Source organism: Rana temporaria, chromosome 11, assembly GCF_905171775.1.
Source record: "Rana temporaria chromosome 11, aRanTem1.1, whole genome shotgun sequence".
Classification (NCBI taxonomy): Eukaryota; Metazoa; Chordata; class Amphibia; order Anura; family Ranidae; genus Rana; species Rana temporaria.
This window is the reverse complement of record NC_053499.1, coordinates 163,855,660-163,874,203: the sequence shown is the minus strand read 5'-3', so window position 1 is coordinate 163,874,203 and position 18,544 is coordinate 163,855,660. Positions and strand designations below refer to the sequence as shown.

The 18,544-nt window shown below is 49.9% G+C and overlaps 1 protein-coding gene across 2 annotated transcripts; it reads right to left on the bottom strand.

Annotated features, from left to right (window-relative positions):
* Positions 1–422: 422 nt before the first annotated feature.
* On the bottom strand, positions 423–17,610 carry LOC120918002 (protein bangles and beads-like). 2 transcript variants are annotated; one of them, XM_040329662.1, is made up of 2 exons: positions 17,502–17,610; positions 423–2,655 (listed from the first exon to the last, which is right to left on the bottom strand). In XM_040329662.1, the coding sequence occupies exon 2, from the start codon at positions 2,644–2,646 to the stop codon at positions 808–810; it is 1,839 nt and encodes a 612-aa protein (XP_040185596.1). In that variant the 5' UTR covers positions 2,647–2,655; positions 17,502–17,610; the 3' UTR covers positions 423–807. The 2 variants fall into 2 exon arrangements, with proteins under 2 accessions (XP_040185596.1, XP_040185597.1); XM_040329663.1 differs by lacking the exon at positions 17,502–17,610 and adding an exon at positions 12,932–12,988.
* Positions 17,611–18,544: the final 934 nt, after the last annotated feature.

The window sequence follows — 18,544 nt, the reverse complement described above, 5'->3', positions numbered from 1 at the left end:
CCGGAACAGCCCCCCCCACCCCCCATGTCCCATTGGGGAAATTTCCCTTCACTTCCTGTTTCTTAGCCAAACAGGAAATCCCTTTGGATCCCCCCTATCACCAGAACTAGTGACCCCATTGGAGGATCTCTCCAATATTACTTTTCTGGGGACAACCCAAATTTGGAATTTTTTCAATGACGGTAAACAGGAGAAATAGGAGGAAATATTTCCCTAATGGGACAGCAATAAACACCTGACAGAGGGTCCAATCCCTCTCCACTCCATCCAGCACTAATATACAGTTATACTTTTAAAGCCAATTCAGACAATTTCATACACAACCCCCTCCCCCCATCCTCCAGTTCGGAGAACTCTTCATCACTTACCACTGAAAGCCGCACTTTTCATGCGTCAGCCTTAAAACAATTCATGAAGCCACATAAACTTAAATATGATATTTTATTCGTGGAAAACATGGCGGTTCATGCGTTTAAGACAAATTGAACATCGGGGGGGGGGGGTTAAGCTCACAACAATTTGTTTGGTAGGCGTTGGTCACTTTTCTCACGTTTGGCGTTTTGGAACATTAAGAAGTCCAATGAGAAGATAGAAAACATGGAGGAGATCTAGAAAGAACTTCTTGGGAAATTGCATAAGTTAAATATTAAATTTGGCAGATTCCGATCATTAATAAAAGATTTGGTCGGGGAGAGTTTTTTTTTTATTTTTTAATTTTACTTCCAAACTTTCTAAAACTTTGATGATGGATTTGGTCACAGGCAATGCAGACAGTTCAGATGGGAACCAGGAAAGGCTTCCATGCGTTTATTTGTCGCACACTTCAATCTCATGACCTTCGCTCCGCCCATTCATGTCATGAAGATCCTTGTCACATTTGTCCTCTAGGTGAACCTTGATTTCTTCTTTGATAGGTAAACCATTTCCGACACCATATTTCTCCGGGGCAGGAGGCTCCGCCTCTTTCTTCGTTTCTTCAGCGGAGATCTCGTGGTTTTCAGCTTTATCTTCAGAATCGCGGTGCGGAGTCGCATCGTGCGTTTCTTTAGTATCTGGTGCAGCGGTAGAATCATTTTCATTCTTTGAAGTCACCAAACCATCTGTTGGAGCTTTGCAATCTTCATTCACCACCTGACCTTCCTGCGGTGTGGCCGCCTTATCTACGACAACTTGCTCCTCCGCCGCCTCCTTTTGTTCTTTATTATCTTCTGCCTTCAGGTCTGCGGAGATGGGAGGCACCTCGACGGGGGGCACCTCTGCGGAGACGGGGGGCACCTCTGCGTGGTCATCTTCTGCCAAGTTCTCGGAAGGTCCATTTTGAAGAATTACAGGAGCCTCAGAAGCAGCGGGTTTCTCGGAGTCCTCAGGTGGCCGATTTATAGAAGGGGCTTCAGTAGGCGATGGAATTGCGGCCATCTCTGCACTCTGATCGCTGCACCCCAAAGATTCTTCCTGCTTCTCTGTAGGTTCCGGAGGATTCGCAGTTTCAGGCACTTCAGTTGATTTTGGTGGCAATGGTTCAGAATCCAGCTCTTGCTCCGTTTCACTTATTTTTTCAGATGCAGGACAAGGCACCGGTTCTGGTTCTTCATTCTGCTCAGACGCAGCCATCTCAATCAATATTTCTGGCACTGCTGCTGGTAATGCAAATGCAACTGGTTCTGGAGCCGCTGAAGGTTCTGGGACTAGTTCAGGCTCTTTTGTTGCTGGTTCCGCCGGTTCAGGTAATGCGGAATGCGTCGGCTCTGTAGTGGGATCAGAGTTGGGCAATGCAGAAGTGACCTTTTCTGGTACAGCAGTTTCCTCGGGTTTTACTACTTCCGATACCAGGACGGGTTCGACTACCTCTGGCTCTACTACCTCCGTCTTAGAGACCGGCTCTGATACTACAGCTTCGGAAACCTGTACCGCCACAGGCTCTATGGACACACTTTTGGGGGCTGCAGGCTCCACTTTCTCAGGCACTTTTTCCAGTTTTTCTGGCTCTACAACGGGCTCGTTAGCCTGTGCAGGCACTTTTTCGGGGGCTTGGACTTCTGACCCCACAGGTGGTTTCTCAGTCTGTTCTGCCTCCACCTTGGTCACTGGTTCCGATACCTGCTTGACCCAAACTTCATCTGGTATTGGAGCCAACGGCTTGGCCTCTGATGAAGGTTGGCAGTCTGAACCTTCCTTTTCCTTCACGGGTTTGGATTCCTGAGTTGGTTTATCTGCAGCAGCCGACGGAGTTTCCTTCACTTGACATTCGGCTTTAGTTTTGTCCTCAGATGCTCTTTTTATTTCCTTTTCACACAATTGTTCCAGGGCAGTGGATTTAACCGCATTGTGTTCTTTTGTTCCTTGCGGTTGGTCCTTCTCTTGTTCTGTACTAGGTTTGATCTCTGGCTTTTGGTCTTGGTCGGCTTGGTCTTTGGTCGTCTCACCAGTTGTAACCTCCGCCTCTGACTTATCCTTTGATTCCTCATTGATCCCGTTGTTCTGTGATTGGTCGGTGGGAGATTTTTCTCCCTTTGGTTCTGCTGCATCTTTTTGTCCCTCTTGATTCTCAGTTTCTTTTTGTTCTACTTCCGTCGTCTCCGTCGACTCTCCATCTTTACCGGCACCAAGGCAGTATCCCTTCTTCTTCTTACTTAGCTTCGCTCCCATTGTGATTTACTGCAGGAAAAGAGAAGAGAATGTAAGACGATATTTTTAACCCGACATAAAATTAACCTTTTCTTATACAAGGTAAAAAAAAAAAAAAAAAAAAATCCCATTACTATAGATGGCTGCCACTAATGGCCGTCTTGGCATTTGCTTGCCGACGGGTCAGTGTGCCAAATGCAACTCTCAAGGTAACGTAGAGGACGAGGCCACCAGCCCCATAACTGGAAACCCGAGACCCCGCCCCCCTCGTTCAGCGTTACTTTCTTTAATGAGCTATAAATTTTGACAGATGGCCAGCTTTCCTCTTCCTGAGACAAGAAGCTGTTGCGTTGGGACTTCTTGGCTTCAACGAGGCAGCATTTGGCACACGCTCAAACCTTTCCCCAGATTTATCAAGCTTCTTTTACTCGGAGAAGACAAAATAAAGAGGCTTCTGCATCTACTCAAGCCTTGCTGTGTCATCCATCAGCCTACCAGTACAATACCCATGAATGCGCAGGCAGGTGCAGGAATACAGGAGGCCGCAATCAGAGAAGCGTCGGGGGCTGCGAGCTTCATAAGTGAACATTTACTGGCCCAGAAAACCGTAATTATGACAAAATCGCCAATTACACTTAAATGCCAATTTAAAATAAAATAAACCACAAAATGCCAGAAATAGATGTTCATCAAGAAACAATTATCTCAGTAGGAAGCCTAGAATGGTCTCCGCATACAAAGTTATGTAAGGAAGACCGCGCTACGCTCTGCGGCTGGAGCGACTTTCCCGCTAGACATTCAACATGAATTTTGGTCGATTTATGACAAGGAGAGATCTCAGCCTCCAGTGGCCTCTTCCCACCAAACTCGGCCGTGCGGCTGACCATCAATGGCCTACCTTGGTACAGCTGGTAATGTACAATGTGGAATATATATTAGATATTATCAGCTCTATGGGCTGCACCAGTTTACGCAATACATTCATGGAGTCTGCAAAGTACGATATCTGGGAGGAGGAGATATCTGGGATGTAGAGGGGGTCGGGGGGGGGGGGGACAATATCTGGGGTGATATTTGGGAGGAGGAGATATCTGGGATGTAGAGGGGTTGGGGGGGGGGGGGGTACAATATCTGGGGTGACATTTGGGAGGAGGAGATATCTGGGATGTAGAGGGGGGGGGCACAATATCTGGGGTGATATTTGGGAGGAGGAGATATCTGGGATGTAGAGGGGGGGGGGGGTGCATGAATCTAGCAGATATATTATGTACACAGGACAGCTTTGTTACTTTATAATATTTTCCTTGCAGTTTCTTTGCTGTACAGAATGATTGTTCATGTAGTCAATGTGGAGCTCCACCCACAAGGGGAAGCTCCGCCCATCTGCCTCCTACCTACTTGATGTCCGTTTACCTGCACTGTCCATTCTAGGGGCCCCAGAGCATTACTTTGCCCAGGGGCCCATGATGCTATTAAGACGGCCAGAAATACAAATCTGCGGCAGGTAAAGCGGCTCCTATACAAATTTTGTGCGTTTTTCCCGGAGTTCTGCTTTAAAACCTTCGTCATCGCAGAGAAAGCAACAGATTTGGTTTATTGCTTCCCCCCCCTCAGTGACCTGGGCTCACCTTCCCTCCCCAGCACCCCAAGTAGAGGAAATATACGGTACGTCGGGAATTGGGGCTCCTGTGACTCTTATACGACAGCACTGGTGCCTGGCCCAGCACAGTCACATGGGGGTCGGGTCCTCCGCCCATTTAGAGCTTACACTTCATTTTCCCAGTAACTGAACAGATCCATGGAGAAGGAAGGAGGAGAGCCTGTGTGCTGGAGGGGGGGCACATTGAAGCAGATCTCTTGCTCTCCATGGGTAAAGCTCTGGTGTTCTTTAGAGGAGATCTGTACTTAGAAGTATGGAGGGCGGCATTGCCGACTTCATCTTTTAATTTCAATAAGTTTCAATACAAAGTCCCCGCCCCAGGACAAGGATCAGGAGCTCCGACTTTACTGACCTCAGGTCATTCATCGCCTCCAATACTGGACCAGAGAGGCAACTTCCGAGTTTTATCTCTGCAAAGACATTATAAAAGAAAGGACACCCCTATACCGGGAAATTGGCATTTCCCTATAATGGTGAACAGTGCGGGTCATTAAAGGGAACCCGTTTCTCTGCCCCGGGTCACTCTCAGTGAAGTAATGCAAGGATGGAAGTCTCAGTTCTCACACCTTTAACACACAAGGAATGTCAGCCCTCATTTCTAATCGGATTTCCCTGAAGAAACTTCTACAAAGGTTTCCAAGAAAAGAAGTCCATCTGTAGGAGAGAGAACTTGTCTTTCCTGCCGCCCCACTCCATGGTGGTCCCCTGAGGCTCCCCTGCAGCTGTCGCCGGTTCTTCCTGCTGTTCCACATTAATAATGGACCATGTTATGGCGTGGAGGTCAGCAGGCGAGACGCCGGGGGACCCAGGAGATCAAACACTCCTGGAAGTGACAGTTGACTTCTGAGGATCATTTCTCAGCCATAGAACAGGCAATGAGGAGGGGTCCATAAGGGAATCTTCATCTACAGCAATCTAAGGGAAGAGGCATCAACGGATCGCCGACTAAGGTGTGCATTACCATCCATGGTCCGGTGCAACCCAACACGCCGCTACATTGCGCTCCTCACCGCAGTGTACAGAAGGAAACTCTGCATCTTTCACACGAGAACAACCCATTGAATATGGCATAGCCGGAAACAAGGATCCTCAACGTATGGAAGACGTCAGATCATTGCGGTGTGAATGGACCTTTACTGCAGATGGACCAAAGTGCAAGTTCCATGAGGATTATAGGCTTCCAATGGGGCCGCCTTTGTGAATGCGATAAGATCTGCATGGAGATCACAAGCAATCCTTTTGCGTGGCTCTCGGAGTAGAAGGTCTCTCACCCACCTGTGCCCAGACTATGGAGGTCTTTACTACTCTTAACACGCAGTGAAGGAACGTTACACAAAAGTCACCCTCCAGAGCCGCATGTACTGTGGAGAAATTAATTCTCAAAACTCACAACAGAGACCCAAGGCCCCGTCCACACCCCTAACGATTTCCTGCTCAAACAAAATCCCATTCATTTCAATGGCCATGTACTCAAAAAGTACATGAGCCTCTTAGTCTCAGACTTCAATGGGGACACCTGAAAAATGCGAAGTGCAATTCCTGTCCGAATCGAATGCAGTTTCCCCACCACTCCTCTGTAAACCTGGACTGAAGTCACAAGACGAGCCCGGGTTCCCACAGGAGAGATGTAGGGACCCGTGTGCGATTTGGACAGGAATCGCTCCACATTCTTTGCAATGAATCGCATGAGATTTGAACCCATTCATTTTGTATTTTCTCACATCACACTGCAAAATGAATCGGAGAATTCTACAAGTGCTGGTGAAAATACTTGTGTCGGGATCAGTGCAATCCGAGCAAAAACTAAAGACACTTCCAAAACAATCTGCTCAGGTGGAACGGGGCCTTAAAGGAGGAACCCCCCCCAACAAAAACACCCATTCCCCTCCGGGGGATCATTTCCTGCTTGTGCCTGGAAATGACATTTCTGGGGGGCGGAGTCTGTGTACAGAGCGCCTCCAGGTGGCCATATTGTATTTTACAGAAAATGACAGCGGCTGCAGATGGAAGAGGAAAGGGAATTCTTAACATCCAATTACAATATGACTTGTGTCACACGTGTGCGTTTTGCTCCCCCCCCCCCCCATGAAAGTGGAGTTACCCTTTAAGTTTGTCTAATGTGCGTTTATATTTTAAGACGAGCCGTCCGCCAAGATTTCTCTACAATAGAACGGAATTGGAAAAGATCCAAGATTTTAGCATCCCGGTTGTGAACTTTGGAAATGAATTCTTGCACAATGCCTATAGCTACAGAGGTGAGTGAGAGATTGTACGGATCATGTAAATACTTTTACCTCTAAAGTGAACCCCTGCAGACTACGCATGCAGAAATGAGACCATCAATATTCATGGCATATAGTGAACTAGGATCTCATCTTCTACCTTCACCACCAACTACACATCTCAGGATCCATCGAAGGCAGCCAGGACTGAGCAGCATCTCCCTCCCCCTTCCTCTGCATCAGTGACCTTTAGGAATACGAAACAAATATAGTTAAAGACGCCGAAGTGTTCAATCCATAACGATTATTGGTGAATTAAAAAGGCTTCAAGTTGCCTCCAAGTAGTCCCCCCCCCCCCCCCTCTGACCAGAGATCACCGCCGGGAGTTTCCATTTCCCCACCATGTGGATCCTCCGTCTGCTTCCAGGGGTTTCCGGGAAAGAATGTCGCTGTGACCACACAAAGGCGCAGCTGTCCATGAAGAATGACTCCATCAATGAATGGCATCTGAGGGACGAGGACCCCGGACCCCCCCCCCCACCCCCCCCCCCCCCCCCCCCAAGATGGACGATTTCCAGCTGCCAAATATCAACTAAACTGACATTTGTGTAGATTTCTTCCAATATGATTGCCAGCCGAGATCTCATTCATTCCGTGCTGAAGAGTCTTACTTTATCAGTACCATGGAGGTAATCCTGTGATCTCATTGGGGGCCCCACCAGGAAAAGTCCCCATCCAATTGGAGGCAGGCAAGGAAAATAATGGCCATCCTTTTTACACAGCTCATTCAGAGCCACCATCCCACTCCAACTATGGCGACTACTGGGCCATCTACTTGGGCTTTGCCATAGGTAATGTATACATCTTCACCCCCTGCATGACATATTATCTGAGACTTTTCTGTCCGATTTATCCTTTTATTCCACTTTCTAGCCAATATATATGCATTCCAATCCCGATGATTGGCTTTAAACGCCATGAAACGCATCGAGTCTACACTCAGGGATGCCAAGTCAAACTTTGCCCAAAATCATGAAATTTTGTCAACTATTTAAAGCGGAGGTCCACCTGAAATTTCTATTCCAAATACGGAAGCTGCTGAACTAAAAAAAAAAATGGACACTTACCTGTCCAGCGCGCCCGCGATGCTGGCAGACGAGGAATCGCTCGGATTCTGCCCGCCGCCATCCTTGGTGAGGGAATCAGGAAGTGACATCACTGCCCGGTTCCCTACTGCGCGGCGTCACTGGTCCTCACTCTCTCGTGGGCACAGTGTGTTTCCCAGAAGACAGGGGGGTGGGGGGGTGACTCAATACCCGGAAGTGGTGCAAATACCGGTTTTATACAGGCATCTTCACCCCCCTGAAAGGTGTCAAATGTGACACCGGATGGGGGGGGGGGGTTCCTTTTTAGGGTGGAGCTCCACTTTAATAACCATTAGGATAATCATGTTCACTTGATCTGTAGGTCCATTCAATTTATCAGTTGTGATTACTTGTACTACTATGTCCAGTCCATAGCAACCCGTCCATAGCAACCAGTTTTTGATGGGGCAATGGATCGAACTGGATCGACACACTGTTGGATCACATTTACATCTCCAGGGGCACCGTCTCCAGTCAGGAGTATTGGTGGAGGCAAGACCACGCCGCACAATTTCCCCAGAAATTGTATCTTTTCTAGTTATTATATATTATGATTTATTATATGTGTTTATCTACTTTTATCTATTGAATTTATTCATTGGTTGATTATTCAGCATTTTTATGGTTATATAGATCTCCCCATCAGGGATTTTCGGTATCTTAGACCATTCCATACACATCAATGCCTCAATTAAAGTCCTAACCCCCCCCCCCCCCTTTCTTTGATAACAGAAGCTTCTACAGATGAGTCCCTTCTACAGATGAGTCCCGGAAGTTATCGGCAGCGACTTCCCACCTCCTCACCCCCCTCAATGTTCTAACATTATGGCCAACAACAAGCGTTCCTCCAACCAAGGCCTGACCCAGCAAATTACCACCATACTTCCTCCTCCGCACCAATGGAATCTCTACGGGTGTCAAACACTAAAGACAAGACTTCTGAATGTCACACGGAGTGCATGTGATCCACCAACCCCCGACCTTCAAGAAAGAAGACCACTCGTGACCTTCCTAAAGTGTGACCCCTTCCAATGTTCGCGTCACTCACAGCTCACAATTCAAGAGTGCCGCCATTTCTTCTGTCAGACGTGAGAACGATACCAGAAATGTCGCCAAGAAGAGAGTCGGCGGAACCCCCGACCACAAATAAAGGTCAACTCCACGCCGACATCAGAAACCCGAACATCCCTCCACAACCTCAAATTCTATCTGATCGGCTCTCATGTTCATCCACCGACTTCAAATGTGCCGATCAGGGGCTTCAACATCCAGCCAACTCCTCCATGCTCATCCCAGGCCAATGCCCCAGGCGGGCAGTACAGAGGCTCAGTGGTTAGAACCTCCACCTTGCAGCACTAGGTTCAAATCCTGGACGGGGCACTGTGCTATGTGCATGGAGTTTGCATGTTCTCCCTGTGTGGGTTTCCTCCAAGTCAGTCCTTTCTCATTCACGGTTCCTCCAGAGGTTGCAACAGGCGATTATGGAGACCAATGATCTTTTAGCTGCCCCCCCCCCCCAACCAATGTAAGGGGGATTCTTCCCACTAACCATCACTCCAATGTACAGTGAGCTGTAGATCCAGTATTAGTGGAGGGTTCCCTGAGCCTGGAAAGTTATTTCAGGGGTTCCTCCAAGTTAAAAAGGCCAATCTCGATATTCTGGACCCCCCCCCCCCCACTCTGCTGGGACTCCTGTCTACACTGGCTCTAGTATGTGTGGTGGGCACACCAGATCAGGACCTTAAAGGGTTTGTAAAGCTTCAAAAAAAATATTTTTTAATTAACAAACATGTTATACTTACCTCCACTGTTCTGCTCGTTTTTGCACAGAGTGGCCCCGATCCTCCTCTTCTGGGGTCCCTTGGCAGCCTTCCCAGCTCCTCCCTGTTTCTGGTAACCCCCCCCGGGAAGCGTTCTTCCAAAAGGAGGTTACCTTGCGGTCACGCTCCCGAGTCCTGTATTCGGCGTCCATAACCACCAACTACAGGCCCCGACCCTCGCGTCATTGGAGTTGATTGACAGCCGCAGAAGCCAATCAATCCAATGAAGAGCCGAGAAGCAATCGCGTTCGACGCCGGACTTTCGAGGTCTCAGGTAAGCAAGACGGGGGGGGGGGGGCAGTAAATAGATGTTTTTTCACCTTAATGCATAGGATGAAAAAAAAAACATGTTTTACTTAAATTGGAAGCTCCTTGAGGGCAGAACTGAAGTGATCGATGTAAACCGACAGCGCTGTATAAATACCATTAATAAGTACCGAGGCCGGGAAGTTGTTTCTCCCCCCCCCCCCCCCAGCAGCAATGTTGGCTCCCCCCCCCATCTCTCTCCGCAGGAGTCCTGGATGTGCTCCACGTAGATTACATGTGAAATCACAGAAAGCAGCAATTTGAGGTCCGATTACCAACAAATCCCCCCCACAATGTGTGCCGCCGCCACCGCCGAACCGTCTTTTAGAGGCGCAATTTCAGGAAATCTGCACCAATACACGAAGCGAGAAGCGAGGGATCTAAATCAGGAAAACCGGAGAAGACGACCTAAAAATCAGAACTAAACCCACCGATTCCAAAGCCGCAGCGCTCCTCCGGTGACGAGGGACAGCATGCCGGCGTCAGCCAAAAACCTTCAATGGTTGGTGCCAAAGCTGGTCACATGTGCATCACCATGGCAACTGCAGAACCAAAAGGCCAACGTGACCCCGCCCCTCACCTGCAACATCCTCTTCACACCAGAAACCCAACAAGAAGATTTCCGGCACATTCTATTGGCCGGCTTGTTCAGTCCGGAGCGTCGGGGGCGGAGGACATTTTTGGTCCCATAGATTTCAATGGGAATTCCCGAGAGAAGTTCATCGCTCACCTTCAAGTCCAACCTCCGTCCCCCTCCTCCGTCTCCTCCCCCTCCTCCTCGCATTTCTATTGGCCTCAAGAACTCGGGAGGGAGATTTACTAAAACTGGAGGGTGCAAAATCTGGTGCAGCTCTGCAGAGAAACCAATCAGCTTCCAGTGTCAAAGCTTCACTGATCAGCTCTATTCCTCCAATCAGTTCCCACTGAGCAACTTCAGCTCACCACCCCCTTTTTACTGACAGCTCAGACAAACTTTATAAAATTCTGCACTTTCAAACAGAAGCAGGTAAACAGGTACAACTTATGTAGGAGAATGTGTCTCATCTCTGTATCACCTGAGGCCGGTCACTTCATTGGGGGGGGGGGTGTTCACCCTGCGATCCTCAGTGGACGGAGGTCCATTTATTGTTTGATCTTCTTTGTTATACAAGAGTCTCTCCCTGGGGCCCCGCATCGCCCGTCACACCTGATGAGGATCCTTCAATATGGGGCCACATCATAAAATAAACACCCCCTCCCCCCATAATGCAGCTGTCGGCTCCCATTGACTTCCATTGTCGGAGTTTCTCACGGCCTGGGATGTACATTAACCCCTCGTGTGCCGGAGCGTCCGCCGCCCTCCATCCAGAACAATAGACACAGAGGGCGCGTGTGCTGGAGGCAGCCATTGTTAACCCTTTCCCTGTCACCCTGGGGGGGGGGAGGGGCAGGAGGGTTACGCTCCATTATGTACCGGCAGATGGAGCGATCGAATGTACCAGATGCAAATTGATGCAATTACGATTATTGTTATGTGGGCGGTAATCGCCGGATTGGTCGCGTTTCTCACGCAAGACTCACATCTGCCCCCCGACTTCCAATACAAACAGAAATAAATAACCGATCATCAGATCCAATCACCTGACAGATCGAATGTTCTCATCTCCAGCCCTCTGGTAACCCTTCCGTTCCCACCGACCACAACGTGCCAAGGAGCTGACACTCTAATATCTGGAATACAATCCCCACATTACGTGCCGATCAATAATATTTATTTTACCGATCGATAGAGATACAACTCAGCGGGTTTATCCATTTCGAGATCTTCTAGGTCGTCATTTTATCGTCTTTTAGATACAAAAATCTTCTAAACGGGAAAAATTCTGTATTTAGAATCCGGGATTCTGGTGCAGCCAACAGATCTGTGCGGGTGTCAGTCCCGTCTATGGGGGGCGCTCATCAGTGTATGGGGGGGGCCCTTATCAGTGTACAGGGGGGGGCCTTATCAGTGTACAGGGGGGGGGGGGCTCATCGGTAGGCCTGTCTATGGGAGGGCCCTCAGTGTACGGGGGGGGGGGGGGCTCATCAGCAGGCCTGTCTATGGGAGGGCCCTCAGTGTACGGGGGGGGGGCTCATCAGCAGGCCTGTCTATGGGAGGGCCTCATCAGTGTATGGGGGGGGGCTCATCGGTAGGCCTGTCTATGGGGGGCCCTCATCAGTGTATGGGGGGGACCTTATCAGTGTACAGGGGGGGGGGGGCTCATCAGCAGGCCTGTCTATGGGGGGGGTATGCTCATCAGTGTATGGAGGGCCCTTCATCAGTGTATGGGGGGGGGGCTCATCGGTAGGCCTGTCTATGGGGGGCCCTCATCAGTGTATGGGGGGGACCTTATCAGTGTACAGGGGGGGGGGGCTCATCAGCAGGCCTGTCTATGGGGGGGGTATGCTCATCAGTGTATGGAGGGCCCTTCATCAGTGTATGGGGGGGGGGCTCATCGGTAGGCCTGTCTATGGGGGGGGCCTCATAAGTTTACAGGGGGGGGCTTAGTCTCCCTGTCTATGGGGGGGGGGGGGGGGTCTTGGATTTCTTCAGATACAGTCCTTTAAACAGCAACTATTTGTGTGATTGGAGGATTATGGTCGGGATTCTGAACAATATTCGATTGGACAATCGGGGGACATGGTGTATGGGGGGGGGGGGCTCAGTGTTTGGGGGGGCATGCTCATCAGTGTATGGGGGGCCCTTCATCAGTGTATGGGGGGGGGAGCTCATCATTGGGAGACATGGTGTATGGGGGGAGGGGGGCTCAGTGTTTGGGGTTCTCTCATACAATCCTTCAAACACATTGGAAGAAACGATTGGATGATAGAAGGTTTATATCCAAATAAAGATCTCGGATGCAATGATAAATGGGGGGGGGGCGACAATCGGCTCCATACAATCCTCACACTGCGAGTAAAACGTTGTACACGGGGACATCACAGAAGATCGATCAATGGATCTGTACAATCTGATCGATTGTCTATGTGCCAATCTTAAGGTGTTTTAGAAATAATCTTTGAATAATTGCTAAAATAAAAAAACAACAACATAAAATAATAAATACACAATCATTAAAAAACAAAATCTACACATCATGAGACCCCCCCCCCCCATAAGAGAGCAGAGCGTACCCCAAAATAAAACGATTACACATCCATCGGCGTTCCCAACCTGCTGGGATTCGGGGAAGAGGTAGAGCCGGGGGAGGGGGTGTTGGCTTTTATGGCTCCTCTACAGCTGATCCCAATTAGACAATAGAATGGAAATGAATGGTGGGAATCAGCTGATTGCAGAGGAGCCGAGAGATACAAAGTAACAATCCGAGATACAGAGAGAGATATATACAGACAATGGGGGGAGGGGCGCGTCCTTCACACACATTACTCAGGATTTCCACCCCTAGAACTTTCCTATACATGTAGTGATCTAAACGATCGTCAGCGATCTGAGGGATCTAAACGATCGTCAGCGATCTGAGGGATTGTCAGGGATCTGAGTGATCGTCAGCGATCTGAGGGATTGTCAGGGATCTGAGTGATCGTCAGTGATCTGAGGGATTGTCAGGGATCTGAGTGATCGTCAGTGATCTGAGGGATTGTCAGGGATCTGAGTGATCGTCAGTGATCTGAGGGATTGTCAGGGATCTGAGTGATCGTCAGTGATCTGAGGGATTGTCAGGGATCTGAGTGATCGTCAGTGATCTGAGGGATTGTCAGGGATCTGAGTGATCGTCAGTGATCTGAGGGATCTAAACGATTGTCAGGGATCTGAGTGATCGTCGGTGATCTGAGAGATCTAAACGATTGTCAGGGGTCTGAGTGATTTGTCAGGGATCTGAATGATTGTCAGTGATCTGAGGGATCTAAACGATCGTCAGGGATCTAAACGATCGTCAGCGATCTGAGGGATCTAAACGATCGTCAGCAATCTGAGTGATCGTCAGTGATCTGAGAGATCTAAACGATTGTCAGGGATCTGAGGGATTGTCAGGGATCTGAGGGATTGTCAGGGATCTGAGCGATTGTCAGGGATCTGAGCGATTGTCAGAGATTTAAACGATTGTCGGGGATCTGAGCGATTCTCAGGGATCTGAGTGATTGTCGGGGATCTGAGGGATCTGAGTGATTGTCAGGGATCTGAGTGATTGTCAGGGATCTGAGCGATTGTCGGGGATCTGAGCGATTGTCGGGGATCTGAGTGATTGTCGGGGATCCGAACGATTGTCGGGGATCTGAGTGATTGTCAGAGATCTAAACGATTGTCGGAGATCTGAGCAATTCTCAGGGATCTGAGTGATTGTCGGGGATCTGAGTGATCTTCAGTGATTGTCAGGGATCCGAACGATTGTCGGGGATCTGAGTGATTGTCAGAGATCTAAACGATTGTCGGGGATCTGAGCGATTCTCAGGGATCTGAGTGATTGTCGGGGATCTGAGGGATCTGAGTGATTGTCAGGGATCTGAGTGATTGTCAGGGATCTGAGCGATTGTCAGGGATCTGAGTGATTGTCGGGGGGTCTGAGTGATTGTCAGGGATCTGAGCGATTGTCGGGGATCTGAGTGATTGTCGGGGATCCGAACGATTGTCGGGGATCCGAGCGATTGTCGGGGATCTGAGTGATTGTCGGGGATCTGAGTGATTGTCGGGGATCTGAGCGATTGTCGGGGATCCGAGGGATTGTCGGGGATCTGAGCGATTGTCAGGGATCTGAGCGATTGTCAGGGATCCGAGGGATTGTCGGGGATCTGAGTGATTGTCAGGGATCTGAACGATTGTCGGGGATCTGAGTGATTGTCGGGGATCTGAGTGATCGTCAGTGATTGTCAGGGATCTGAGTGATTGTCGGGGATCTGAGTGATCGTCAGTGATTGTCAGGGATCTGAGTGATTGTCGGGGATCTGAGTGATTGTCTGGGATCTGAGTGATTCTCAAGGATCTGAGTGATTGTCAGGGATCTGAGTGATTGTCGGGGATCTGAGTGATCGTCAGTGATTGTCAGGGATCTGAGTGATTGTCGGGGATCTGAGTGATTGTCAGGGATCTGAACGATTGTCGGGGATCTGAGCAATTGTCAGGGATCTGAGGGATTGTCAGGGATCTGAGCGATTGTCAGGGATCTGAGCGATTGTCAGGGATCTGAGGGATTGTCAGGGATCTGAGTGATTGTCGGGGATCTGAGAGATTGTCGGGGATCTGAGTGATTGTCGGGGATCTGAGTGATTGTCGGGGATCTGAGCGATTCTCAGGGATCTGAGGGATTGTCAGGGATCTGAGGGATTGTCAGGGATCTGAGTGATTGTCAGGGATCTGAGTGATTGTCGGGGATCTGAGTGATTGTCAGGGATCTAAATGATTGTCGGGGATCTGAGTGATCGTCAGTGATTGTCGGGGATCTGAGTGATTGTCGGGGATCTGAGCGATTGTCAGGGATCTGAGGGATTGTCAGGGATCTGAGGGATCTGAGGGATTGTCAGGGATCTGAGAGATTGTCGGGGATCTGAGTGATTGTCGGGGATCTGAGTGATTGTCGGGGATCTGAGCGATTCTCAGGGATCTGAGGGATTGTCAGGGATCTGAGGGATTGTCAGGGATCGGAGTGATTGTCGGGGATCTGAGTGATTGTCAGTGATTGTCGGGGATCTGAGTGATTGTCAGGGATCTGAGAGATTGTCGGGGATCTGAGTGATTGTCGGGGATCTGAGCGATTCTCAGGGATCTGAGCGATTGTCGGGGATCTGAGTGATTGTCAGTGATTGTCAGGGATCTGAGTGATTGTCGGGGATCTGAGCGATTGTCGGGGATCTGAGGGATCTGAGCGATTGTTGGGGATCTGAGTGATTGTCAGGGATCTGAGGGATCGTCAGTGATTGTCGGGGATCTGAGGGATCGTCAGTGATTGTCGGGGATCTGAGTGATTGTAAGGGATCTGAGTGATTGTCAGGGATCTGAGTGATTGTCAGGGATCTGAGTGATCGTCAGTGATTGTCGGGGATCTGAGTGATTGTCAGGGATTGTTGGGGATCTGAGGGATTGTCGGAGATCTGAGTGATTGTCGGGGATCTGAGTGATTGTCAGGGATCTGAGTGATTGTCAGGGATCTGAGTGATCGTCAGTGATTGTCGGGGATCTGAGTGATCGTCAGCGATTGTTGGGGATCTGAGGGATTGTCGGAGATCTGAGTGATTGTCGGGGATCTGAGGGATCGTCAGGGATCTGAGTGATTGTCGGGGATCTGAGCGATTGTCAGGGATCTGAGTGATTGTCGGGGATCTGAGTGATTGTCAGGGATCTGAGTGATTGTCGGGGATCTGAGGGATCGTCAGTGATTGTCGGGGATCTGAGGGATCGTCAGGGATCTGAGTGATTGTCGGGGTTCTGAGTGATTGTCGGGGATCTGAGTGATTGTCAGGGATCTGAGGGATCGTCAGTGATTGTCGGGGATCTGAGGGATCGTCAGGGATCTGAGTGATTGTCGGGGTTCTGAGTGATTGTCGGGGATCTGAGTGATTGTCAGGGATCTGAGGGATCGTCAGTGATTGTCGGGGATCTGAGGGATCGTCAGGGATCTGAGTGATTGTCGGGGTTCTGAGTGATTGTCGGGGATCTGAGGGATTGTCGGGGATCTGAGTGATTGTCAGGGATCTGAGGGATTGTCGGGGATCTGAGTGATTGTCAGTGATTGTCGGGGATCTGAGGGATTGTCGGGGATCTGAGTGATTGTCAGGGATCTGAGTGATTGTCAGGGATCTGAGTGATTGTCGGGGATCTGAGTGATTGTCGGGGATCTGAGTGATTGTCAGGGATCTGAGCGATTGTCAGTGATTGTCGGGGATCTGAGTGATTGTCAGTGATTGTCGGGGATCTGAGGGATTGTCGGGGATCTGAGTGATTGTCAGGGATCTGAGTGATTGTCGGGGATCGGAGTGATTGTCAGGGATCTGAGCGATTGTCAGTGATTGTCGGGGATCTGAGGGATCGTCAGGGATCTGAGTGATTGTCGGGGATCGGAGTGATTGTCAGTGATTGTCGGGGATCTGAGGGATCGTCAGGGATCTGAGCGATTGTCGGGGATCGGAGTGATTGTCGGGGATCGGAGTGATTGTCGGGGATCTGAGCGATTGTCAGGGATCTGAGCGATTGTCAGGGATCTGAGTGATTGTCGAGGATCGGAGTGATTGTCGGGGATCTGAGTGATTGTCGGGGATCTGAACGATTGTCAGGGATCTGAGGGATTGTCGGGGATCTGAGTGATTGTCAGGGATCTGAGCGATTGTCAGGGATCTGAGTGATTGTCGAGGATCGGAGTGATTGTCGGGGATCTGAGTGATTGTCGGGGATCTGAGTGATCGTCAGGGATCTGAGTGATTGTCGGGGATCTGAACGATTGTCAGGGATCTGAGGGATTGTCGGGGATCTGAGTGATTGTCGGGGATCTGAACGATTGTCAGGGATCTGAGGGATTGTCGGGGATCTGAGCGATTCTCAGGGATCCGAGTGATTGTCGGGGATCTGAGCGATTCTCAGGGATCGAGCTGTTGGTGGATTTGACGCAGTGAGCGTTGCAGTAAAGGGTCCCCAGAACAAAGGAGCCCCTCCAGCAGCGCCTGCACTGAGCCCCCCCACCCCCCCCCCCCACGCATGCTGCAAGGGGCAGCCAGGCACACACACAGCAGACAATGCCAGGCGGGTGGCAATGCGTACCTTGCAGTCACAGCCAAGCTGGAGTCGGAGATGCAGCAGAACCAGCCGTGGTCGGAGTAAGATGGAGAGTGACAGATGCTCCCCTCTCAGAGGTACAATCTGGTGCTCCCATCCCCCTCCTCCTCCCCCTCCTCCTCACTCCCCTCCTCCTCCTCCTCCCTACATCTGCTGTATAGAAGACCTCAAAGCATGACTCTTCCCTTCCTCTGTCTGCTTCCAGGGGGGCTTCGCCCATCTCGCCCGCCTCGCCCCCTTTATTCCATCACGTCACTTATTAAAGACGCAACCTTTGATTTTATTTCGCTACAATTGGTGATTTCCTCTCATCGCCACCCTCCCCCGATACCGGCAGTCAGAGGGTTAACGTTACCCCCCAAACCCCTCAGTGACCCTGTGATGTCATCACCAGAAAACCGATCCCTGTGATGTCATCACCAGAAAACCGATCCCTGTGATGTCATCACCAGAAACCCAATCCCTGTGATGTCATCACCAGAAACCCAATCCCTGTGATGTCATCACCTGATAACCGATCCCTGTGATGTCATCACCTGCAAACCGATCCCTGTGATGTCATCACCTGATAACCGATCCCTGTGATGTCATCACCTGCAAACCGATCCCTGTGATGTCATCACCTGCAAACCGATCCCTGTGATGTCATCACCTGATAACCGATCCCTGTGATGTCATCACCAGAAAACCGATCCCTGTGATGTCATCACCAGAAACCCGATCCCTGTGATGTCATCACCAGAAAACCGATCCCTGTGATGTCATCACCAGAAAACAGATCCCTGTGATGTCATCACCAGAAAACAGATCCCTGTGATGTCATCACCAGAAAACAGATCCCTGTGATGTCATCACCAGAAACCCAATCCCTGTGATGTCATCACCAGAAACCCGATCCCTGTGATGTCATCACCTGATAACCGATCCCTGTGATGTCATCACCAGAAACCCGATCCCTGTGATGTCATCACCTGAAAACCGATCCCTGTGATGTCATCACCAGAAAACCGATCCCTGTGATGTCATCA

Excerpts from the sequence above, each read along its gene's own strand:
- LOC120918002 (XM_040329662.1), bottom strand. The coding sequence starts at position 2,646 with ATGGGAGCGAAGCTAAGTAAGAAGAAGAAGGGATACTGCCTTGGTGCC.